The sequence below is a fragment of the Elgaria multicarinata genome, chromosome 16 (genome assembly GCF_023053635.1).
Source record: "Elgaria multicarinata webbii isolate HBS135686 ecotype San Diego chromosome 16, rElgMul1.1.pri, whole genome shotgun sequence".
Taxonomy (NCBI): Eukaryota; Metazoa; Chordata; class Lepidosauria; order Squamata; family Anguidae; genus Elgaria; species Elgaria multicarinata.
The window spans coordinates 28,011,490-28,036,772 of record NC_086186.1 but is presented as its reverse complement, the minus strand read 5'-3'; the positions used below and the strand labels follow the sequence as shown (position 1 = coordinate 28,036,772).

Genomic DNA, 25,283 nt, shown 5'->3' with positions numbered 1-25,283 from the left:
CATAATTTATTCTGAGCAATAACTGCACTGCATATAATGTTCGTTTTAATCATCCTCATATAAGTGCAATGTTTTACTTTAAATATCAAACGCCCGCAACAGCGTAACTCCAAAGAAGTTCACTCAACGACCTCTGAACAGTCCCCTGCAATTCTTTATTAGAATTCCAATAATGAATAATTTTAAATCAACCTTAAAAAATATTCAAGATACAGAATGTGCATACAGTACAAAGCAATTTACAAAAAGATCAGAAAAAAATGTCTGTGGAAACAGATAAGCATTAGAGAGAGCAAGAAACAAAGGTGACGGGACTACAGCAATGCCCTCTGTGTACCTGACACGTCATGAGCACCACAAGACAGACCGACAGGCTGGCTGAGAGATTCAGCACTCTGTGCGTGCCCTCGGGGGGGCGGCAGGAAGGAAAGGACACAGTCTGGGTCTCTGCGGCATCTTTGCGATAAACTTCCTTCCTCTCCTCTCTCCCTAACTCTGGGGCCCCGGGAGCTGTATCCGTCTGGTTTCAACTCGGCTTTCCAAATTCGACAGAATTCTCTCCATGCTGATGCCCGCACTCACACCTCTGTGTAACACCCCGTTTGAACAGCACTTTAGAAGAGGCGCACAGAACGCAGGACAGATCTGCTCTAAAAATCCACAGGTGTTCCAATGCACGTAAAGCTCTCTTTCGATTTGTGGTCGTGTGCATGGACTGGGCCTCTCTTTACCTAAGTGAGGAAGCCCTAATGGGCAGAAGGGCATCAAGCACTCCCAGGCAAACAGCTGGCAATAGAATGGGCCTCTCGCCAGATCCACAAAACCAGCCCACCACCCTGCCTAGGCTAAAGTAGAACCAAAACTAGTTTTGAGGGGAGTAGAGGGGAAAAGGACAGCATTTGTTAGAAGAATGAAAAGCCCTAATTCCAGCCTCCAAGCACTCTCCGTGCCTTTCCGGGGACGAGCGCAAGCGTCGTTGCAGGGGCCCACATGCCAAACGAACCAGAGGCCCAGTCATGAGTCACACAAAGCACTGCAAGCCACAGGCACAAGCGGGAAGAGCAAACAGGCTACCCAGCGGATGCTGCCCCGCTTATTCCACACAAGGCACCCCTCGCCAGCCCTTCGGGCCTTAACACAACTGCACGGCATTAAATTCGCACTAAGATACACCACGAAATGCAAGGTCATCCATCTCCCAGTTGCTTGTACAAGAGGGAGAACCGATTGCTGCGATTGGATGAAAATCTTCCGAAATACAACCTGCGTTGCTCTGGTGAGCCATCTTCAAGAAGCCACGCTATTGACAATTGGGGGTGAGGGGGAGTGGGGAGACATAACAGATGGAGGGAGAGAGGGGCAGTGTCTTTGGCTCTCCAAGGAATGTTACGTACTACTTGCAATCCCTTAGGCCAAGTTGAGCAGAATGGCTACATCCATTCTGCCGATAAAGAAGTGGGACACCCTGCCGACGGCTGTTCTCAGCCGGAAATACGCGCATCTCCTAGACACCGTGTGCATTCGACGGGTGGGATGCTGCCGAGGGCCACAAAATCAGCCACGGGCTGCCTGTGTCGTGAGATTCAGCCTCCTTCCCCAGCCTAGAGCCCTCCAGCCTAGTTTTTTCTGGGAGCTGTAGCCCAGCACATCTGGAGGGCCCTGGGTTGGGGAAGGCAGAGATGCAGCATCTAATATATTAAGGTCGGAAAGGAGATTTCAAAGACTCAGGTCAATTATATGCGCAAACTTCCAGGGGTGACCCAATTGCGATAATCTAGTTCTGTTGGTGAGCCAACATTCTTGGGAGGGAGATCTGTCACGATTTTTAAAAATTTGCCCTGCCAGGACTAGCATTCTGATAATGCTGCAGCCACATGCAAACTATGGGTGATTCATAATACTGAAATTAAAAGGGAAGGAGAAAGAGTTAAGCCATGGAGAAATCAAGGGAGAAAAATAAAACGGGTATAAATGGAACAGAAAGGGGAGAGAACCAAAGAGAGGACAACGGGAACTCAAGATCTATTTCCTTCTTAGGCCTGGGGGAATATACACAGCTTTCGAGGAATGGAACTTGTTATATATTTTGACAACACTGCATCTTTGGTTTATTTTCCGTGGTCGGGGGGACATGGATAGGGACCACGTTGTTGCTTGGAGACATGTCATTCTCACGTCTGTCTGACATCTGCTTCTGAGATACGATGCGATAAATCTCTGAAATGGAGAAAAAAAACCTCTCATTACAGCGAAACCCCTCGGTTCGGGTGTTCTGGGCTTCAAGACGTCCCTGCCTCCCCAACTTCTACCTCGCAGACAGCAAGCAGAAATTCCTATTTGCAGAATTTGGGCCGAAGTGTGCAAACTGTCACCAATTCAACTCATTCCGGGGGACGGGGCTGGTTTTGGTGCAGCTGTGAGTTTCCTCTTTTGTGGAAGTTGGACATTTTTTAGCCGGGGTTAGGAAAGTCAAGTACTAGGGGCAACTGTACAAGTCCATAGAACTGACCAGCACACCATTTCTCACCTAGCCCATCTGCCAGAAAATCACCTGCGCTGATCATCTGAGGCACGCTGATGGCCTCAGGGGGAAAAACATGGACTGGGACTATCTCTGAATCGTCCAGAACTAGTCACTCCTGGCTAGGTGAGCACTGGTCCAACTCATTTACTAGGGCTTTGGAGTTGTTGTTTTGGATAAACTTCCCTAAGACCCAGAGAGATGCAGGTGCAAGAACATGGTTAAATAGTTTTAGAAATATACTGAAATAAAATAACTTAGTAAGTGTGGCATCCTCCTCCATATACTTAGGCAATGCTCATTTCTAATCATCTGTGTTTGTGCAAGACGTCTTTCAATGAGGAGTGTACATCTATCTGGGTTTGATCAGTTGGGGTGGGTGGGTTTGTGCTTCCTAGTAGCTGAAGAGCTCATTCAGGAAAGCAGGTTTGCTACTGCTATTCAGTACCAGAGCCACAATGGGGATGGTCATGGCTCACTCGCAGAGGTTTGCGTTCAGAAGGGCCTGGCTTTGATCTCCGGCATCGCTAATTGAAACAGACCTTGTATAGCGGGAGCTGGGAAAGACCTTCCTCTGCTGGAGTCTATGAAGGGCTGCTGCCAGTCTGCACAGGCAGACAATGCTGGCTAGGTGGACCGGTGGTCTAATGCAGTATCAGGCAACTTCATATATTCATGCATGTTCATAAGCTTTCAATTTATAGAAGGCTTCCCTGCATGATTACAGACGCCTATTCACCATAGACGACCAGGAAAATGGCTATTTATAAGCCAGAGAGACTAGAAGATGTACTGAAATTAAGAAATTCAATTTAAACCAAAATTCTCAAGCTCCATGAGCCAGCAATTTTCAACAAACATCTCTGCAGTCTTCTACAAAACTGTTACAATCTCCTACCTCCAACATGTCTTATTCCAAGTTATAATTATTAATCAGTATAATTTTGGGAACTTTGAGATTTGCAATTATCAATCTTTTTATTATTATTATTAAACACTTATTCCCAGTATTTACTTGAGTTTTTTTCCTTAATAGGGGGGCAGGAAGTGCAAGAGGCTCTCACAATATTACCAGGGTCCCTCAACCCAAAAAAGAGGTACAAAAGCCAATGCCCGAATTCACGAAGCCCTCCCTATCCCCACGTGCTAGTGGACATTGGTGAACAGAAAGTAGTGCACTATGTCAGGCCTGGCTTTCTGACACAGTCCGGCAACCCGACACAGGATGCAAATAAGAGTGAAACCCTTTATTGCAGCCCATCAGGTTACACAGGCCAGCTTTCCAGAGCTCACAGCAAACATTGCAGCATTTATAGACCTCAATAAATGAAGTATCCTGGACACACGGCTTTGTTCAAGAGGGGGCTACGGGCACACGTTGCTTTGTTCAAGAGGAGGTTCCAAGGCTAGAATCTCCACAGAGTCCAAGTGAGAGACCAGCAGTATACATACCATATTTCTTCGATTCTAAGACACACTTTCCCCCTCCCCCCTGCCACAAGTTGCCCACCCTGGGCGGGCCGATTTCCACGTGGGGAAACGGAGCAACCCTGGAAATGGATCCCCTTCCAACTCTACTATTCTATGATATGTCAGGAAGCAGAGGCTGTGCTTCCTGCAAGCACCTCCGGGGTGATCTCAGTAGTCAAGAGTAGTCAAGCCCTTTCTGACCAGGCAGTAAAGGCGGTCAGAAAGGGCTTGAGAAGGACAGCAGCACCGGACTCAAAAGCAGCCTGCCAGCAAAGCTGTTAGGGTCCCTCCACATGTAAAACACAATTCTGGGCCAAAGGAAGCCGAGGGTCGCCAAAAGTGAAGCTGGGTTCCACAAGTCGCAGACATGATGCAAACGGGCAACTGTTCCTTTGGCATGATTTATTCTGGCCCTTCTAATCCTGGGAGGAGCAGGGAGCTCTTCATGGCCAGTGCGCAGCGGCTGAGCCCCTGCCTTGCAAGCAGAAGGTCCCAGGTCTCATCCCTGGCATCTCCAGGGAAGGCTGAGAAAGGCTCCGGGCCTGAATCCCCGGGGACCCACTGCAAATCCCATGTAGACAATACCGAGCTACGCGGACCAACAGTCCAATTTGGTGTAAGGCAGTGGTTCCCAATTGGGGGTCCCCGGACCCCAGGGGTCCACATAACCCACCCAGGGGATCTGTGGCACCATTCACATATTCACCATTCATTTCTGGAGTCCACTGACGACGAATTCCTACCAGAAGTAAAATATAACAGCACTGAGCACCTGCGTGATTTAGCGACTAGCTCCAGAGATTACTTCCCTGCACCTAATCCTGAAAACTCATGGAGAAGAAATCCTTTTGAATGTGGTGATGTACAACTAACAACTCTCTCTGCAGAAGAGCAAGATGCACTTGTTGACGTGACTTGTGATGGTTCACTGAAATCATTTTTCAAAGAATATAGACTGGACCAATTCTGGGCGAAGGTTTTTCCTGATTATAAGTTAGGAGAAAAAGCTTTGAAACATCGAGTTCCCGTTTGTTCCACATATCTTTGTGAACAAACATTTTCGACATTTTGTTATATGAAGAACAAGCGTAGAAATCGGCTCGATGTTGATCCAGATTTGAGATTAAAAGTAGGAAATATTGAACCGGATGTGGGAGGGATTGTTCGGGACAAAAAGAGGCAAGATTTCTCCCATCACGTTTAGGTTTAGCAGCTGCTAGACAGGTCATAATTTGTTCAATTGTAAACTAGACGTTAGTAAAATTAAATTCGTCTTTATATTCCTAACTAAATCATTGTCATTTTTGCGTGGTAATATCGCAGATATCATAAATTTTATGGTCTTTTTTTTTTTAGTATACCTAAAATCCTTTGCTTATTATGGGCTACCCCTTATTTTTTTCAAAAAAAGTGCTTCGCACAGGTAACTACCACAATTTTTTCAAAAGTAGGGGTTCCATGGCTTGGCATTTGAAAAACAAGGGGTCCGCAGTACTTTGGGAAACACTGGTGTAAGGCACAATGGAGGGCTGTGGGAAATCTGCTCCTGCCTTCTGTGATTTCAGGAGGCATCGTCCACATGGGTCCCACGCAGCCAAGAAGGCTGGAAACTGAACTCGGTGGCCAAGATCACACTGGGCTTGCTCAGGAGACCAAAGCCCAAAACAGCAGGGTTTGAACACGGAGGGGACAAGGTACAGAAGCAACGGAGTCCCTCCAAAATGGGAAGTTCTCAGAGCGTTACCAGGGTGACTCCCCCCTCCCCCACCCCAAGCAAAACCAAATCCAAATCCCACGCGAGTCCGCCTTGGGTATTCTTGTACAACGTCCTCTGCTCTACACATACTATTCATGCACAGATATAAGTGTCCCAATGTGGAGGGGATCACATTCGGTGACCTCACCTGAGGATATCCCAACGTTCTCCTTGGCTCTCTAAAGAAAAGGGGGGGAAAGCCCCACCAGCCACTAAAAAGAACACCCAAGACCCCGATGCAAGAGATATTCAACCCCTGTCCTGCTGGATCAGAGCAAAAGGTCCATCAGGTTCAGCCTTCTGTCCCCATAGCAGCGAGCTCACTGCTGCTGGAAGCTGAAAGCAGGACCCGAAAGCAACGGCCTTGGGGCTAGGCAAAGCGCTTAGGTCGAAGAGCGCACCTGCGCCCGAACAGAGAGGCCCAGCTCCAGCTATGCTAGCCACGAGCTGCCCGGCTTACCTGTCAGAATGGTCTGGAAAGCAGCTTCCACATTTGTCGAGTCCAAAGCCGAGGTCTCGATAAACGACAGGCCGTTCTTTTCTGCGGGAAAGAGAAGCCGGTCAGGGGGTGGGGGTGGGGGGCCCTGTCTATACGCCTGTTAAGCCAGCCTGAATAGAAGGATGCCCCCCCTCCCACAATGCTCAAGCAGGCCACCATCATACTTCCCACGTTTTCCATCCCAGGCGAAAAGACCAGAAGCCTGATTTCTCTTGCATTTTATGTCTTTGGCCGGGCTGCTCACTGGGCTCCAAGCTCGGCCTCGGGCCTTCTCGGGCTTTCTGCGCTATGCAGCAGCATTCTGAGAGCCTTGCCAAATGAACCTCTCTCTTCCCCACTAACTCCTGCATCTTCTCCACCGCACCGTTAGCCTGCTCAGGGCCCGGTGAGTCACAGCGTTTGGCCTCTCACTCCGCTGCACAGCCGGGCCAAAGGCCTGCCGAGGTCTCTCTTCCAAGGGGTTGGCGGAGTCGGCTGGCAGCCAGGTCTGCCGCCTTTGATTCTGGATGGGCAGCACTAGGACAGAGGTGTGGGGGGTAAAGTGACGTTTTTACATGCCACCTCTTTGGGCTCCCGCATTTGAAGAAGCCTCTCCCATCACATGGACAAGGTGGCTTTAACTATGCTTTGGAGGAAGAAGACAGGAGGCAGAATAGGCCTGGCAAGCACTCAAGGTTTTCTGCTGTAAATCCTCTTGCTCTCCCTTCCTTAAGTGATTAGTCGAGGGTCACATGACCAAAGAGGAGGAAGTCTTCGAGCCATCAGAAAATTGCACCTTTCATGCAAGATTTTAATGGATGGATGTGGGGGGAGGGGCTGTTCCTCTGCGACTGAGGCCATGGAAACCAGTTGCCCCCATTCTCCCCTCCCCTCTCCACCCCCAGCTGCAGACAGGAGTCCTCTCTTGACTTCAAGGGGCATAAATCAAGCAATTTTAATCACGAGCAGTGCAAAAAAACCAACAACAACCCATCACCCTGAGCCTCATTCCAGGGTGAAATAAACGTCGTCTGAAAACCTTCCAGATTTATGAACAGGCCAACGACTTGAGGTCACAATGGACGGCTCCACATTTTAATTGCTCCTGACTTTGAGGGAGGGAGGGAGGGAGGACACACTCACGCTTAATTAAAAGAGGCTAGTTACTGTTTAGATTGCACACACACACACCGCCCTTGATGATACACAGGTCCCTAAAAATGCATCCACAGAGGGCAGACATTCACGGAAAAGCCACAGTGGAACCAATCCAGGAGTCAGGGCTCCTGGGCAGTCAACCACTGAAGCCCAGGAGAAGATGGAGGGGTGGGACGGGGAGAAATAGGATGCCGTGAACTCCAATGCTCACGGCAGGGGAAGAGAGAAGCAGGCTCTCTACGAGGCTGCCTGAGAGCAAGTCAGACCACCGAGACCCCCCCAGTGCCAAGGGGCGCCCCCCAGCCTGGCTAGGGGAGCTCCTTTTCATTATAGACGCCAGGGACTGAGTCCAAGACCTGCTGTAGGCAAAGCATGTGTCCATCCCTGAGCTAAGACCCCTCCCACACTGGAAAGACTGCAGAGAGCGAGGCTCTAGGGGGAACTTGTAAGAGGACCACGCAAGGAGGTGAGTTTCGTTTTGGACAGACAGGATCCAGCCAAAGTACACCAGAAGGTAAGATGGAAAACAGGTTTGGAAATAAGCCAGAGCCACCTGGCCGCCCTGTAGAGCTCTTAGAAAATTGGGGATGTGCAAAAAGGGATACTGCATCTTCCTCTTCCCATAATCATATCAAGCACTTGAAGACCCAGAGATTAGCAAGTGATGGGGTGGGGGGAGGGGAAAGCCAGCCAGCCAGGCCAGTGACAACCGAACTTCAGCGTGTTTTAACTTTGGGTTTTAGATGCCCAAGAGGCAGCATTAGCGGAGTGTTTTCGGGTTCAATTAAAGGGGCTAGTTTGGACTCCTTAAGCTCCTGGAATCAAGCTACCTGAAGGCCTTCCGCCTTCTGCACAAACCTTCCCAGTTGCCAAGATCTCCCTCCGGGCCCTCGCTTGGCTCCCTTTGCCCTACTGAGGCAAAGTGTGTGTGTGTGCGACCCACCCACAATAAGGCCTTTTCAGTTGTGGCACCCTGCCTCTGTCATGCTTTCCCCTCACTCCAACAACCCCCGGACAGGCTTGCCTGATGCGGAATCCCAAAAGACATTTTCGTTTGCCCAAACTTTTCAGTATGTGAAGCTTTCTAAAGTTTTAATCTGGCTTTTGGCTTTCAACCTCTGCTGCTACTGTTTTTCATGCATTGTTAGCCATTATTATTATTATTATATTTCTTACCCACCACTCCCTTTGGATCGAGGCGGGGAACAACATTAGTACAACAATACAATATAAATCAAATGCATAAAATGAATGGAAAGAGCATATAAAACCAATACAGTATCAAAATAACAATCAGGACGTCTTAAGTTTATTTTGTTCGGTGCGCTGAAAGGTTTGACTCGATGAGCCGCGTAGAAATCCACGACGGCTACAGCGACGTAGCCCGAGGGCGTCAGAGGGGCTGAGCCGGCGACCCCCGGGCCCCCCGACCCACTGACCTGCGAAGGCGCGGGCTTCGTCCGTCGGAACGGCCCGCAGGTGGCGCAAGTCGCTTTTGTTGCCCACGAGCATGATGACGATGTTGCTGTCGGCGTGGTCCCGCAGCTCCTTCAGCCACCGCTCCACGTTCTCGTAGGTGAGGTGCTTGGCGATGTCGTAAACCAGCAAGGCCCCCACAGCGCCACGGTAATAGCTGCAGAGGCACAAGCACAGCGCCCGAGTGAGCGCAGGCCACGGATGCCACAAGGGAAGCCGGGGGTGGGTGGGACACTGGGACAGGCCACTCTTGGCCACGGCGGCACTCCGCAGGGGATTGATTGATTAGTAGTTAGATACCGCCTTATGCGCCAAAAAGCCATGAACCGTGCAACAAGCAAACCAATGAAAACATTAACAGCTGTGCATTTTAAAAGGTGAAATTGTTTACACCCGTTCTACAGGCCGAGAGAGTGGGGGCCAGTCATAAGGCCATAGTTGGGAGGCAACACAGGAGAAAGCCCTTTCCCACATGCCCGACAAAGAGGCCTCTGTGTCTAACGGCACCCTCAAGAAGCCATCTCCTGTAGATCCCAGTGATCAGGCAGGTTCATAGTGAGGCAGGCAGGCAGGCCTTTGGAAAGCCAGGCCCTCAGCTGTTTCGGGCTTTCAAGGTTAAAAAGCAACATCTTGAAGGGAGCCCATTGCAACTGCTTGGCCCTGCCTCGGGCCGGCTGCGGGCGCTACAACAGCCTCAGGAGCGCGCTGGCAGCAGAGAAACTGCGTTAACCACTCACAATTTGGCCTCCCGAGAGCCTCGACTTATTTTAGGGTCTTGCCGTTATTTTGTTTTATAAGCTACAACATCAAGGACTCACGGCTGGTCGTAGCCTTTTAGAGACAGAAGAAAACATGATGAGATTGGACCCTTAAAGACTTCATTGTTTGACAGCAAGTTGGAAAACCCTTCCAAAGCGACATTTTGGCATTTTAGCAGGCCTCCAGGGCCATGGAGTCTCACAGCTGTGAGTCAGCTGTTGGGAAAAACCCTCATTACCTGGCCTAGTTTTGGACTCAAGAGCATGCTCACAACTGGTCTTAGATGCAGCTCACTGGCCAATCCCAGAATCTTAAGAGTTGGGAGGGTCTCAGAGATCATCTAGCTCAACACAGGCTTTGCGCTACAGGGTGCAGCTACAGCCTCTGTGATGGATGGCTGCCTAGCCTCTGGTTAAACACTTCCAGTCAAGGACAACTCACCACCGCACGAGGCAGCCTGCACCACTGCCGAACAGCTCTCACTATTAGGAGATTTCCCATAATGCTTCGCTGAAATCTGCTAGCCTGCACTTTCCACCCATTGGTTCTAGTCCTGTCCTTTGGATCAACAAGAACAAATCCGCTCCATCTTCTGCAAGGCAGTCTTTCAGATATTTGGAGACCACGATCACCTCTCCCCTTAAATCTTCTCTTCTCCAGCCTAAACCAACCCAGCTCTTTCAACCGTTCCTCAGAGGACTTGATTTCCAGATCCTTCGCCATCCTGGTTGCTTTTCTCTTGACCTGTTCCAACATCCTTATTAAAACAGGGCACCCAGAACTGGACCCAGTACTCCAAACCTAGCCTGATTAATGCAGAATAGAGTGGAACTATTACGTCTCATGCTTCTGTAAAAGCAGCCCAAGACTGCATTTGCTTTTTTAGCTGCCTCATCGCACTGCTGGCTCATATTGAGCTTGTGATCCACTAAGACATCTAGGTCCTTTTCACACGTACTTCTGCCAAGCCAGGTCTTCCCCATCTTATACTTGTGTCTTTGACTTTTTTGTACAAAAAAGTAGTGTCCCTCAGGCATAGGGACCATACGGGTGAGCTTACCTGCTCAGCCTGCCACTTGCCCCTAGACTACCAGGCAATAACTTCAGAGTCTTTTCCTTGCTGGATTCCTTTATTACTAAAACCTCCTAGAACAGTGACACTCCAAAACCCTGTAGCAAGGCCCACGCCACCAAGTGGCTGAAACAGAGGCCTTCGATGAGGACCTGGAGACTAGCAGCTACAGGCCTCTTAAAGGTATATAGATCCACATATCACATCCCCCCTTTCCATAAAAACAATAACTTTTGTTCAATTAAATCTTAACACGTCAATCTCAGCTCTTCACCACTATCCCATAACATAGTCCTTAAACTTGTACAAAAAAGTCACAGACACTAGACTTGGCGTTTATCTCTGTTGAATCTCATCTTGTTAGTCAGCCCAGTGGTTCCAGCCTATCTGTATCCTTTTGCTCCTGCCTTTTACGGCGTTGGCCATCCCACCTAGCTCCGTGTCACTCAGATCAGCAGCCCCTCCGCACCCTCAAAGCCCTGTATGAGAACGTTGACCAGCACAGGGCCCAGGACAGATGCCTGCAAAGACTCGCCATGTGAAGCTGCCACACGTCTGCCGTGCCCGCGTGTGCCACTGCCACAGCCCCACACAATCACCGGCCGGGAAGAGCGCTCTTGAGGGGGACCACTTACGCAGACGTGATGGCCCTGTACCGCTCCTGCCCTGCCGTGTCCCATATCTGAGCCTTTATTGTCTTGCTGTCCACTTGAATGCTTCGTGTCGCAAACTCCACACCGATGGTGCTTTTGCTTTCCAGGTTGAACTCGTTGCGAGTGAAGCGGGAGAGCAGGTTGCTTTTGCCGACTCCGGAATCCCCAATGAGAACAACTGGAACGGCAAAACAGGAGCATCTTTAGGAAGGCACAAAACACGCACATTTGAGCAATTACAATTTGAGAAACTGTTAAAAATCAAGAAGCAAACTTTCGAAGTTTATTGTTAAAAAAGACAAATCTGTGGGTGGCAGGCTCCCTTTGAGAAGAGGCCTTTCCCTGCACACGGCCTTCTCTTGCAGCAGAAACGCCTCTGCTATCACAGTGCCTGCTAAGCTAGGCGCACGCAGCTTGTCAAAAATGTTTTGCTTTCAGAACGTTATCTGGTTAAATCTGCATAACTTTGCGTATGAAAATAGGAGTCGCACCTGCCAGGATTTTGCTCTCTGCCCGCCAGCCAGAATGGGCCCTTGGCGCCTCTAACTGGCAATTGCCTCCGGACTGCAGACCTGAAGGGAAGCGGGCGCACTCCGGCCTCTGCCACCAGCCAGGGCTCAAGGGCTGCTGGGTCATGTGCATGTGGCAGTTTCTGCGTTACGAGGAGCTACGTGTCGCCTGGAGAATCATTCTATTAAAAAGCAGGATATGAATCCTCAAGTCTCTCTCGCATTCCTTTATTATCTTAAAAACAGAGATACGCATTTCTAGGTTTCCAGTCCAAAGGCTCATTTTGGCCCACAAGTGCTGGAAACGTATCCGTGGAAAACTTCATTCTTCTATGAGCCACACTGAAGACTCTCCATCCACAGCACCTACGCATTTTGAGGTGGGGAAGAAGGCAGGGCAGGGGCCCACCGTGCAGCGTTCAATGCCTCCTCCCTCGAGGCTTCTTGGGTTTCCCCTTCTTTTGACCAACTCCCAAATTCTTCTGAACAACGGCAAAGAGACTGTCCTTTGAGCCGTTCTTGAGGCCAACAAAGCCCATGTGGCACTGCTCCCTGCCTGGCAACCAAACCAAAGCACAAGCCCAGAGCGAGCACTTCCTCGGACTGGCAGCAGCCTCCCGGCTTCCCCCTTTCCGGCTGACTCAGCAAGGCGGGAGCCAAGCGGCGGACGTTGCTATACGCAACCCTGGGAGCAGCTGCCTGAACGGCTTGTGCTTGTCAGGAGCCACGACCGGCTCGAAGGCGCTTGAGAGTCCGATGCCAGGCGCGGAGGACAGGGCTGAGTTTAAGCCGAATCTCCACCGCTTGCAAGCCTGCAAGGCGACTGCAGCTGCCAGGCAGCCTCAGGTACTTGCCTGGGGCTGCAAAGAAGGGGCGCGACCACGCATCGCTTCCACGGCATTAAAGGCATCTCTATCCTTTAGAAGATACCTGAGAGAGCGCCTTCTCCTTTACCAACCTGCCCGGTCACTGAGATCATCCGAGGGCCTGCTCCTGGTGGTTCCACCTAGATCCATCCTCCGATTGGAATCCACCAGGGGAAGAGCCTTCAGCGTGGTGGCCCCCCTCCTGTGGAACTCCCTGCCTCTGGAGGTCAGGCAGGCGCCAACCTTGTACTCCTTTCGGCGCCTCCTGAAAACAACTTTATTCCAAGAAGCCTTTCTTTAACATGCAGCCTTGGATTTCTGATTTTTGCTTCTTTTTAAATTTTGTTTTAACTGTTTTATTCTGTTTTTATTTTCATTGTAACTTGTACACCGCTCCGAAATTTTTCAATGGGGAGTGGTACATAAATATTCTAAATAAATAATAAATAATAATAAATATCCTGCCACTGGCATTTCTGCACAGGCAGCAGCCGGGTTTCCAGTGCCCCAGCAAGGCCCACTGCCAACGCCTGCCCCCGGCTCACCGTTTAAAGAGTCACCTGTCTCTGGGAGCAGCTATTTTAATTTCCCACCATCCCCCTGACCAGGAGCTAGGAACCTGGAGCTGGTCCTGCCCATCTTCCAAGGAGCTCAGGCTCCTCCACCCCCATTTTATCCTCACAACCACCTTGTAAGGTAGGCTGAGAAACTGGCCTAAGGGCTCCCAGCAAGCATGCTAGCAGCAGCAATTCGAAGCCAGGTCTCAGCCCAGCCATGACACCACACTGGCTCTCGACTCTACGTGGCTTCGGGGGTCAAGAGCTGCACACAGCTGGTTCCAGCATGTCCCTTTGGTGCTGACCAGGGAGCTCAGGCAGAAGAGGAACGGCGCTTATGCAGAAGCCCAAGGAGGCGCCGAGGTCAAAGCCCTGCCCCTCAGTGAGCTAAAGCGGCCTTTCCCAACCTGATGCCCTCCAGATACATTGGGTTACAGCCAGCCATTGGCCGTGCCAGCTGGGGATGATAGGGAGTGGTGTAGTCCAACACATCTGTAGGACGCCAAGTTGTGGGGGAGAGGCACGGTTCTCCCTGTTTATTCCGAGGAAACTCATCAGCGCCAGCACTTTCAGCCCTAAATGCACGCACAAGATGTCACTGGCAAGTCAAAATCAGGGGATAAAGGAACTGCCTGCCAAGCTTCCTTTGACCAGAAGTCAGGGGCACAGACTTCTGGTCAAAGGAGCCCAGTTCTGGGCTCCACAATTCAAGAAGGACGCAGACAAGCTGGAGCGTGTTCAGAAGAGGGCAACCAGGATGATCAGAGGTCTAGAAACAAAGCCCTATGAAGAGAGACTGAAAGAACTGGGCATGTTTAGCCTGGAGAAGTGAAGATTGAGGGGAGACATGATAGCACTCTTCCAATACTTAAAAGGTTGTCACACAGAGGAGGGCCAGGATCTCTTCTCGATCCTCCCAGAGTGCAGGACACGGAATAACGAGCTCAAGTTAAAGGAAGCCAGATTCCGGCTGGACATCAGGAAAAACTTCCTAACTGTTAGAGCAGTGCAACGGTGGAATGAGTTACCTAGGGAGGTTGTGGGCTCTCCCACACTAGAGGCATTCAAGAGGCAGCTGGAGAACCATCTGTCAGGGATGCTTTAGGGTGGATTCCTGCATTGAGCAGGGGGTTGGACTCGATGGCCTTGTAGGCCCCTTCCAACTCTGCTGTTCTATGATTCTATGAACTTGGCACCTGGTCGGTCCCTTTTTGCCCAGAGAAGCCTCCGCATCGGTCACAGTGAAAGGGAGCTCAGTCTTCCCCCCCACACACACACAGCCCTGCCCCTGACAAAGCTTTGGAGTGGCCTGAGCAACCCAGGGCCCCAAAGTCAAGCCCAATTCCCCAGGGGGCTTGAGAAACCTCCTGCCTCCACTGCCTGCCTGGGATCTCAAGTGTAGCCGTGCGAGTGTGGCTACAACTTCCAGCGCTCTTCCCCGTGGCCACGTTGGCTGGGGCTGATGGGAATCGGAAGCCCAAACAGCTGGAGGTCACAAGGTGGCAAAAGGCTGGACGACACCATGCCCTGCAGGCTGATGGATCCTATTCAGTTCGGGCAGGCCGGACGCAAACCAACAGCGGTGAAAGATGGATTCGTTTGTCTTGCTGCAACGGAGATGACACCATAATAGTTTGTAAGACTATTACATGGGGAGAGAAGTCTTTTCTTGAGATGGGTGTGTGTGTACTTCTTTCTAACTTGCTTTTCTATTGTAATTTAATGCACAAGGCAAACATTGAAGGAATAAGAGTGAAGCCACTGGTGTGTGATGGTAGAGATTAGCTCCCTTGATTCAGAAAGGGAACTGGACGGGGAGAGATTTGGGGTGGGGGGTTTCCAGAAAGCTAGGGAATGTATAGATCGGATCAAGGAAGAGGAACTTTCCTTTAAAAAAAAAAAATAACCAAATGTTGCTGTGGCCCTAGGGAGGGGATGAAGTTGTAAACATTTTTAAAAGGCAGGTCAGAACATATCCAAGGTCACTGATAAAACAGGCCACATGAAAGGGCTCTCATTCATACAAGGAAGGAGAACTTGCTTCCCAACAGGAGAATGGCTGGGGGGAGGGATTATGAGCATCCCAAAAAAACAAGAACAGTCCTGCTGGTTCATGAGTAGAACAGCCAAAATCTTGGGGGATGGACGGACAAAACTTACAGTTAAGCACTGACTTTTTTAGGACCATCCAAAATGCCACAAACGATGGTGCAAGCATCCGAGTTCTCCAGGACTCTTCATCAGGCTTGGTGATACAAGAGACAGGGGGTCGGGGAAGGAACGGACGAGTGTAAAAAATCAGGCCACGAAGTCTGCAGTACAGAATCAGTTCCAAAGTGGAGATTGCCAAGGGAAGGAGTGCCCTGGGAGGTGCCGCAGGTCGCAGAGAACGCCTCGCATGCTGGGACAAAGCAGCCTTGGCTGAGCCCCCTTCCTGGAAACAGAAAGGCCGGCTGCAACTCAGATCTGCCGCTTGCCCTGGCCGAGACACCCAAGTCCCTGGGTGGGCAGAGAGCCGAAATAAAGAGAAGTGTGGCAGCCTTCATATTGGCAAAGCCGGAGGTTAAGTTTAGGTGGTGCAACGACCAGGTAAAAAAGTCAGTTGAACCCAAATGTGAAAGTATGACCTAGTGGTTGAGGGATGGAACCCTCCAGCCCTAGGTACACAACGAACAGAAGCAGCACACAGCCTGAAAGCCACACTAACCGGATTGTCCAGTTCTAGTGGTTTCTATTGTATGCAATAAAATGTGCGCATGCGGGGGGGGGGGGGAGAGATAAATAAACTAGGGCATGAACAACCTGCTAGTCTCAGCAGCCCACAAGGACAAGACAGGAGGATCGGAATGACCTCATGGTATAATCAGTTGGCTTAAATAGTTACAAATAAAAGCAGATGCCTGCCCCATTTTTGTTAGCCTCAGCAGGTAAGGGGGCAGGGGTGGGGAGGGAAGAGGGGCAACCCGGAATTACTTTGAACATGGTCTAGTAGACACATCGCTGAGGAACCACAGGAAATGGCTTTTAAAGCGTTTGCGGCAAAGGCTTGGAGAAACACTCAGGAATGGCGGTGAGGGGGGGGGGGATAGCCAGACTCAGCTGTACACAGGGGCACACATTTGTGGTTATTACCCTCTTCATGTGGCTTAGCTTCTTGCTAAACAGCAAGATGGGAAATGAAGGAGGGAGCCCACGCAGGTACTCCCAGAAAGCTGGTTCATGGGAGCATCCCCAGAGCGAGGCCTGTGCCATCGGAGAGAGGAGCGCGTCCTCTCCAGAATGCAGAAAAAGAACACATCCTGAACACAATCCTTTGCAGGAGATAGCCGAATGGGATGTACGTGGGGACCCAACATGCTGTCGGACTACAACTCCCATCATTCCAGTCAACACGGCCAAGGGTCAGAAATGACGGAAGCTACAGTCCAACGACAACTAGGGACCCACGGTTGGCACCTCCTGCCGTAAAGGATGTGTGCATCTAAGGAGCAACGCCTGGCCTTCTGCGGAAATGTTCCACACTCCGTGCGACGCCGTGGTACTTGTGCCATGACAAACCACTGAGCTACGGAAAGGCTCCCGCCAGCCCCCAAAATTCACCAAACCAGGAGGCCGCTTGCTGTTTGGGGATCTTTCAATCGTTTCCATTGTGAAGACGGAGCAGAATTAACAAAGGTTGGGGGGAATGGCTGTCCACAGTGTCTCTGCATGAGTCCCTGCTCTAGGATAGCCTTCTTCCACTTGGGAGTTTGACACCAAGAAGAGTGACCTCCAATTATCATACTCAAAAAAACAAAAATAAAACGGAGTGCAATTGTGCTATCAAAGGTATGGGAAACACCAGCCTACAGACTAAGCCCCACCAGGAGGATCATGTACCAACAGCCTTACAAAAAATGGGGAACATCTGGGTTAGGAAGTAAGCAATTTATAGTATCCTAAATTTTGCTTTTGCCTGGGGCTCAATATTTCCTTAAAAGGTTTCTGACTGCATTGGTGTGACATCTCAAATCACACCTCAAACGAAAACTATTGCCTTCGGTGGACATCTCAACTAGAAAAGGTATTTATTTATTTATACCCCACTAGCAGGATAACCCTTTATTTATTTATTAAAACATTTGTATCCCACCCTATATCACTGGGATCTCAGGGTGACGTACAAATAAAATCAGAACAATGCAAACATAAATAATATACACAGTGAAAAGCGTATTAAATAGTTAACAAATTAAAACCAAGAGATTTTTTTTTAAAAAAAAGCAATATCAACAGTTAAAATCAGTTAAACTATGTGTAACCATGGAGAAATTAGTCCTCAAAGGCTTTGATAAAGAGCCGTGTTTTAACTTGGCGCCAAAATGAAGCCAGCGTTGGCACCAGGCAGGCCTCCAAGGGGAGGGAATTCCACCAGCGGGGTGTCACAACAGAGAAAGCCCTCGCCCATGTCCCACCATAATGTATGTCTCACATTGGTGGGACGCAGAGGAGGGCTCCTCCAACATATCTCAGATCTCGGGCAGGCATATATAGGGAGAGGCTCTCCCTCAAGTACCAAGGTCCCAAGCCATTTAGGGCTTTGAATGCCATTGTCAACACCTTGAATTCCAACCAGAAGCATATCGGCAGCCAATGCAATTTATTATTATTATTATTATTATTATTTATTTATATAGCACCATCAATGTACATGGTGCTGTACAGATAACACAGTAAATGACAAGACCCTGCCGCATAGGCTTACAATCTAATAAGTTGTAGTAAACAATAAAGAGGGAAGGAGAATGCAAACAGGCACAGGGAAGTGTAAACAGGCACAGGGTAGGGCAAAACCAACAGTGTAAAGTCAGAACAAACTCAATATTTGAAGGCTATAGGGAAAAGAAAAGTTTTGAGCTGAGTCTTAAAAGCAGTGATTGAGTTTGTAGTTCTCAAGTGTTCTGGAAGAGCGTTCCAGGCGTAAGGGGCAGCAGAAGAAAAAGGACGAAGCCGAGTAAGGGAAGTGGAGGTCCTTGGGCAGGCGAGAAGCATGGCATCAGTGTTATATGGTCTTTATAGGATGTTTCGGTGAGCATTCTAGCTGCTGCATTTTGCTCTAGCTTACTAGGCTTACAAAATTCAAAATCAATAAAACATCATTAATAATAAGCACAACATGTACATAGCACAACTAAAATTCTTTTTAAAAATCTTGTCAGCAGATCCAGATTAAAACTAAATTACCTCCGTAGACAAAAATATTTTCAAAGGACACTTAAACACACCAGAGGGGGTGGGGTGGGGTCCTGGATTTGCCTAGGAAGAGAGAGATCAACTTTGGGTGCCACAGCAGAAAAGGGCCCATACTGGTACTAACCGAATGGGTCTGATTGAGCAAGAGATCAAAGTCTGGTATTAAGTTCTTAAAACTTGGGCAGAGTCAGATATGCAGAGATAGTCCTTTAGATAACCACATCGAAGAACATTTAGGGCTTTAAAGGTCAAACCAGCACCTAAAACTGAGACCGGAAACAAGCCAGTGCAACAGGTGTAGGAAGGGCATTAAGACAACCCAACCACCTGCCTCCTCCCAGCACCTTGGTAGCTAAATTTCGAACTAATTGAAGTTCCCAAGTTGTCTTCAAGGGAAACTCCACATAAAGAGCATTGCAACCATCCACTCTGGATGTCACCAGTGCATTTATAACTGACATCAAATGTTCTCTTTCCAGCTAGGATCTCAACTGGAGACGCAGACGGCACTCATGGTCACTGGTGCAACCAAGAAGTTACACCTACCTACTTCAGGAAAACCTTGTAGATTGATCCTTCTCTGGATTAAGCTTAAACTTGTTTATAATCTTCTCCTTTTCAATACTATCTTCTATATACTGGTGTGGGATGTCCACTGCCTCCCTAGGATTATTTGGTGGAAGCAGGAGGTAAAGCTAGACCTGGTTCACATATAATGACAACCCATGGTTTAATTAACCCATGGATTGTTGCTTCACCCAGAATTAACTCATGATTTGGGTGAGAAAAACAAAGGTTGTTTTTTTCCAATCCTAGGCTGTTTGGTTTCCACCACCTTCGCCCACTCCCTCCCTATATCTTACAGGCCTTTGCAGCACTGTAATACAGCACCTCCATGCTACTGAAAAATCCAGCAAAATCCCCCCATCTATTCCATCGAAGGTCAAACAGCAGGGTTATCAGGACAGTTTTAGGGTACAATTCTATGCATGTTTAGACAGAAAAAAAGCCCTACAACTCTCAGAAAGCTAGGGCATGATGGGAGTTGTAGGGCCTATTTCTGTCTAAACATGCATAGGATTGCACCCTTAATAATAATACAAATGAAAGGCCACCATTCCCAAGATCTTACCCAAGAAGATACAATTTGTCTACCATAACTTCCCTAGAAGTAGGGAACTGTGCTGCTGCATGGTTATCCAGGGTGCTATAGCAGAGATTTCTCACCACCCCATCACAGAACTGCAATTTCCATAATCCCTTGGAGAAGGGTCTTTGCTACCAAAAAAATTCATGGTGGCTGTTCCCTAAGCTCAAGGATCAGGTTCCTAGTAAGAGGACAATTCAAAGTCAGGCTTGCAGATAGCCACTCACCCATGACAATTAAAAAATGTCCGTTGGGCAATTATGCATAGAAACTTCTGTAAACTGGAAAAGAGATTCAAGCTGCTACCTGAGTGACATGTGTGGCGATGGGTAGGCAAATTATTAAAATTATTTGAGGACTAATAATTTCAGGGAATTTTTTTCCAGAAAATTGGAGCAGATCAAGCTACAAATACAGTAGACCTCAGCTCAAACCTCCACCATGAGTTCCCTAGGAGGCTTCAGGAAGGCCTCTGTTCATCCCTCTCCCCAACCTGCAACATGAGACTAAAACTGACCAACCTTACAGGGTTGTTGCAAGGTTTGTGCAACATAATGTGAAATGCCTTGAACACTAAGGTGCAGTTCAGACAACACGTTTCTGGTTTCAGAACTCCACAGTAGAGTTTTTACACCACTGTTGAGAAATGTGCTATCTGGCGGGAAAACTCCACGCAACCGTGGAGGTTTTTTTTAAAAAAAAAAACCACTCCACGCAGAATATCAACACTGTGCAACGGTTGTGTTGCATGTTGTGTGGCAGGCTCTGTGCAGTTTTCTGTTGTGTTGACTTTTTCCACTGGCTAGAGTTCGTTGGCAAGAGCAGCGAAAGGAGGGAGTGTCACTCTAGCAGAGCCACCAGGATTAGTTTTTTGGCGCAGTGGCTGATGGGATACCATCGGGAGGGCTGGGTCAAGATAGAGGGCGAAGGAACCGTCAATCAAACATCCCGTTGACTTTTACCCAGCTCCATGGGAGCCCACAGTCACACAACAGTGGAGTTAGAACATGTTGTGTGGGGAGAACCTCCTAAAAACTCAACCATTGAGTGGAGTTTTCACACTGCGTTGACTAACGTGTTGTCTGAACTGAGCCTAAGATGCACTATATAAACATTCATTAATGATTGCCACAAGGATGTTTCAACTTCAAAATGCATGTATGTCATGCAAGCCAAGGCTATCCGGATTACAGATGGTCCTTCGGCCAAAACAGTAGAGAGATGAGGAATCAAGCCAGGGTCCTGGAGCACTGTGAGGCACTTCGTGCGTGTGAATCAGAGGTCTTTCCTTCTCTCTGAAGATGTCAGGAGGTGGCTTCAACCATTTACAATGTAAACCTGACACATCTGGGAAGAATGTAAAGGCCTGATCATGAGGAAAGTTGGTCCCAAAGTCAAGGAAATAGTTCAAAGTGTGTTTCTGCTTGTGCAGCATTTCTAAAACCTGGATTTATTACCTTTTGCAACACTTCCTTTGCCTAATAAAGCACGAGTTCTCTGGGCAGCCAAACATGTCATTTCCCAACACATCCTGCTCACTATCAGAAAAACTCTGCTGAATAATCAACCTGGGAGGAATGCATGCATATCCTGGAGGAGGAGGAGGAGGACAGCTGCTCTAATGGGCTGGTAACTGTTATGCAGTAACAACAAGAGGGCCGGAAGTGAGATCAGTGGATGCAACATCCCGGTTGCTAGAAGAGCAGGGCACGGCTGTGAAGCAAGGAGCTGCAATAACATTTCCTACGGCACCAAGCAACTCCGTGCCAAGCCTGGAAAAAGCTGGGCTCCCTTCAGTCAGCTCTGTTTACAAGGCGATCAAAAGAGCGTGTCCTGTCTTTGTTGATGCTTTGGCTAATCAATGTTTCTTCAGAGATTGGTTCATAACTCCTTTAACTCTCCGTACTCTGCCATTTTTAGGCAGCTCAGGCTAGATAAAGACGGAGGGTTTACATTCCTTCACCCAATAAGAACCAAACAACTCCACAGCATCACCACCCCTCCCTTCAAAAGAGACAAACATTCCAGACTGAAATTGACCTGTTTCAGCCAGCGCTATCCTACAGAAGAATGAACTGCAAACCTATAGCACATTTTAAAAATCACAAGTGTACAACTCTCATCAGCTAATCTGCCCCCCTTCCCATTCACCCCAAACATAAACCACTAGAAGCTGAGGTTTATACATTAAATCATTTGTTCTCTGATTGAAAAGTCCTGCCTCTTTACCAACCACTTCCTCTATTTCAAAGAGCAAAATAAGAAAGAAATGAGGGAACAAGAATTCAGAGGAAAACCACAGAGAATAAGTGAGTTTGATACCCTACCCTACCCCCACAAAAAGGGATTTCACACAGAGACAAGACCGAAAAACCAAAGGGGTCAAGGGGAAGTCAATCTCCGAAAGTAAATGTTCTTCAGTAAATATTAAGTAAAAGGGGTGCTCATAAAGAAAAGAAAAATTAACTACCATAGGGTTATTCATTATCACAGTTACTGAGGCCCCACGCACAGAAGCAAGTCACCACCATATCAGGCACTGTTGGGACAGAAATGCAGCAAATACACCAGCTTGGATGACAGATTGAAAATAGCACTTAGGGGAGCTGTCACGTTAGGGGAACTTCAGCAAAGGTATCAAGAGGACCCGGCCATGGATATATCTGAGGAAGTCCCAAGGAAAAAGACGAATACTAGGACTAGGTTAGCAAAGCAAAAGCTATTCGGGGGTGAAGGGGCAGACAGAGAGAAGGTGAGAAGAGAGAGACAGGGAAAACAATTTGATTGAATATACTAGTCTTTGCACGCATGTGTGCACGCGCGCACGCGAAACGGCCAGCATTGCTACCTCTTCCCTATGCCTGCTCTTCCAGTGCTCGGTGTCTCACTCCCTGAGGACATGTCAAGTTCTGCCTTCCCCATTTTAAAAGATGTTTTGTTTCAAAATGCAAAGTCCTGTTTTTATGTTCAACGGGGAAAGAGTGGGGGTGGACCTGAACCTGTCATTTATGTTCATTTTCTTTGCTACGTTTCTGCTCCAATCAACTGCTGCGATAATTTTGTGTTGAGGCAGATACCTTTTTTTAGTCCTAGATTGCTAGGCCAACTAAATAGAGCCTCTACAGTCAGAGGCAGTATACCTTTGAGTAGCAGATGCTGCAAACGAACAGGGGAAGGCAGCTGCCTTCAGGCCTGCTTGAATTTGCAGTGGCATCTGGCTGATCACAGTTGGAAACAGAATAAGGGGACTAGAGGGGCACTTTTGGTCTGATCCAGCACTGCTTACTTGATGTTAATTACCCCACTGATTTTACACACACACACACACACATCCCTGAACAATTTGGTTTGACTAACTGGGCCGCTGGCATTTTCCATACTGTCTCTAGAAAAGGTTTTTACCCTCCCAATGAGAGAAGGAGGGATGAAAACTTCAGTTTTCTTCATAAAATCTCAACCTCAGCTTTGCACATACTGTATTTCTTCGATTGTAAGATGCACACTAATTTCAGTACCACCAACAAAAAAAAAAAACCTAAGACACGCCCGCGATTCTAAGAGGCACCCCATTTTTAGAGATGTTTATATGGGGGGAAAAGTGTGTCTTAGAACCAAAGAAATAGGTACTAAATGCTGCTGTTTAAAGCAGGAGAGAATAGAAGAGTGTGCATGATTTACTGCTGGACCACTGGCTAATTTCTGGTGGAGTAGAGTCTCTAGTCAGCCATCTCTTTTGCTGTACAAAGTACATGACACCCCTGCCCCATTTGGTTGTTTCCACCAGGCAACAGGATGTGTCTTGGTGGGCTACAAGTTGTGCAGGTCTCTTCAACTGCTGCACAACTTGTAGCCTTCCAAGTTGTGGCTGCTGGTTGCCAGGATATATTTTTTGGCAAGGAATGCTGAACTAGATATATTCTTAAGCAATAGCACAAACTCAGAATTGGTTACCACAGATTAGTTATGTTCTATGTTTTTAAAGTGTGCACTCCTCTGTTTGTTAACCATCGTACCTTTCTCCCAAGAAGATATGGGAGGAAACTTGGCCCCGTCCCGCCCCTCCCTTTTATCTTCACAACGGCCCTCTGAGGTAGGCAAGTCTGAGCAATGGTGACTGGGCCCAAGGTCACCCAGGGAGCTTCCTGGCCGAGTGGGGAGTTGAACCTGACCCTCTTTAGTCCGAGCTGTTGCGGAAGCACCCTGGGCGGACCACTCGGACCGTGCCTCGAGAGCAAGCCTGGGCGGCCCTGCTATCCCAGGCACAGGGCTGGAAGGAGGCCGCTGTGGGCATCCCGGCCAAAGGAAGAAGCGGCCAGACGCCTGGTGCGGGGGGGTTATTCCACAGGCGAGCTCTGCCTCCCCCCCAGCGCCACTGCCGTGGGCATGAAAGCCGCAGAATGACGGTGGGAGGCGGCTTCTTCCTACGTGAGGGCATTTGGAGGGGGGGGGAGGAAGGAAGGGGACCAGCCCCGGCAGCGGCGGGAGGGGGCTTCGTGTGTGAGGGGGGGTCCGGTATTTGGGGGGGGGCTGATCGAGAGGATCATATCTGGGGGTGGGGCGAAGGCCCTGGCATTGAGGGGGGGTCTTGTGTGAGAGGGTCGGGTATTTGGGGGGGGGGCTGATCGAGAGGATCATATCTGGGGGTGGGGCGAAGGCCCTGGCATTGAGGGGGGGTCTTATGTGAGAGGGTCGGGTATTTGGGGGGGGGCTGATCGAGAGGATCATATCTGGGGGTGGGGCGAAGGCCCTGGCATTGAGGGGGGTCTTGTTGTGTGAGGGGGTCGGGTATTTTAAGGGGGGGGGAGGAGGGCCAGCCCCGGCTTGGGGGGGGAGGGGGTTCTTGTGGTATGGGGGCGGTATTTTGGGAGTGGAGGAGGAGGGGGACCGGCCCCAGCATTGGGGGCAGGGGGAGGTCTCAGGCCCACCTTTGAAGAGATAGTCGTACTCGTCGTCGCGGGAGCCCCCCATGATGATGGCGGCGGCGGCGGCGGCCTCTCAGTTCACAAGGAAGCGACAGCCAGAGCCAAAGGGCCCCTCCCTGCTCCGGCTTCCTATTCCTCCTCACGATCAGCCGCGCTCCGGTTCCGCCCACAAGCCGGCCCTTCTCTCCCCCGATCTCGCTTTACCCAACGAAAACGGCTTCCGGGGGTCGTTGTGTTCCGGTTTCCGGGTCACCGCCTTCTTTGCTGGGAGGACCTTTTTTTTTTTCCCTCTATGGGTGGATGGAGCGGCTTCAGGGACGTTTATGACGACACTTCCGGTTTTCTGTGGGAGGAGAAGTAGCGGAGCCACGGTTGCCGAGAAATAAGTTAGGGCACCATAGAGAAGCGTGGGATGTAGAGCGGCTGCTTCCGGTGTAGAACCGAAGTTCCGGTTAGAATTGAGTAAGTTTTCCAAGACAAAAGTACATATAGGGTTTTCATCATGGAGTCGCAAAATGCAGAGCGACGTCTCTCTACACCTGTAGAGATTTATGATCAAGGGGGGGGCTTCCTTTTTCCCGGAAGTTTCCCCCTCTTTGTGTGCTCCGAGTGGTCTTCCCCCGTAGATGGCAGCGGAGAACAAACGGAAGCCAGAAATGACATCAGTGTGCAACTCTTCCCCTTTCTATCTCTGTGGTACATCGAGA

The 25,283-nt window shown here is 49.2% G+C and overlaps 1 protein-coding gene across 1 annotated transcript; it reads right to left on the bottom strand.

Moving 5' to 3' along the window:
* Positions 1 to 136: 136 nt before the first annotated feature.
* Positions 137 to 24,765, bottom strand: RAB11A (RAB11A, member RAS oncogene family). Its single transcript, XM_063142455.1, has 5 exons — positions 24,580 to 24,765; positions 11,326 to 11,521; positions 8,823 to 9,016; positions 6,208 to 6,288; positions 137 to 2,217 (listed from the first exon to the last, which is right to left on the bottom strand). Exons 1-5 carry the CDS (start codon positions 24,620 to 24,622, stop codon positions 2,078 to 2,080), a joined length of 654 nt encoding a protein of 217 aa, XP_062998525.1. The 5' UTR covers positions 24,623 to 24,765; the 3' UTR covers positions 137 to 2,077.
* Positions 24,766 to 25,283: the final 518 nt, after the last annotated feature.

What these genes read in the sequence shown, in the direction of transcription:
- RAB11A (XM_063142455.1), bottom strand. Translation starts at nt 24,622, where the DNA reads ATGGGGGGCTCCCGCGACGACGAGTACGACTATCTCTTCAAAG. An exon ending in GTACGACTATCTCTTCAAAG is followed by an intron (nt 11,522 to 24,579) that starts GTGGGCCTGAGA and finishes TTGCCGTTCCAG; the next exon opens with TTGTTCTCATTGGGGATTCC. An exon ending in TTTCCAGACCATTCTGACAG is followed by an intron (nt 2,218 to 6,207) that starts GTAAGCCGGGCA and finishes TCTCCATTTCAG; the next exon opens with AGATTTATCGCATCGTATCT.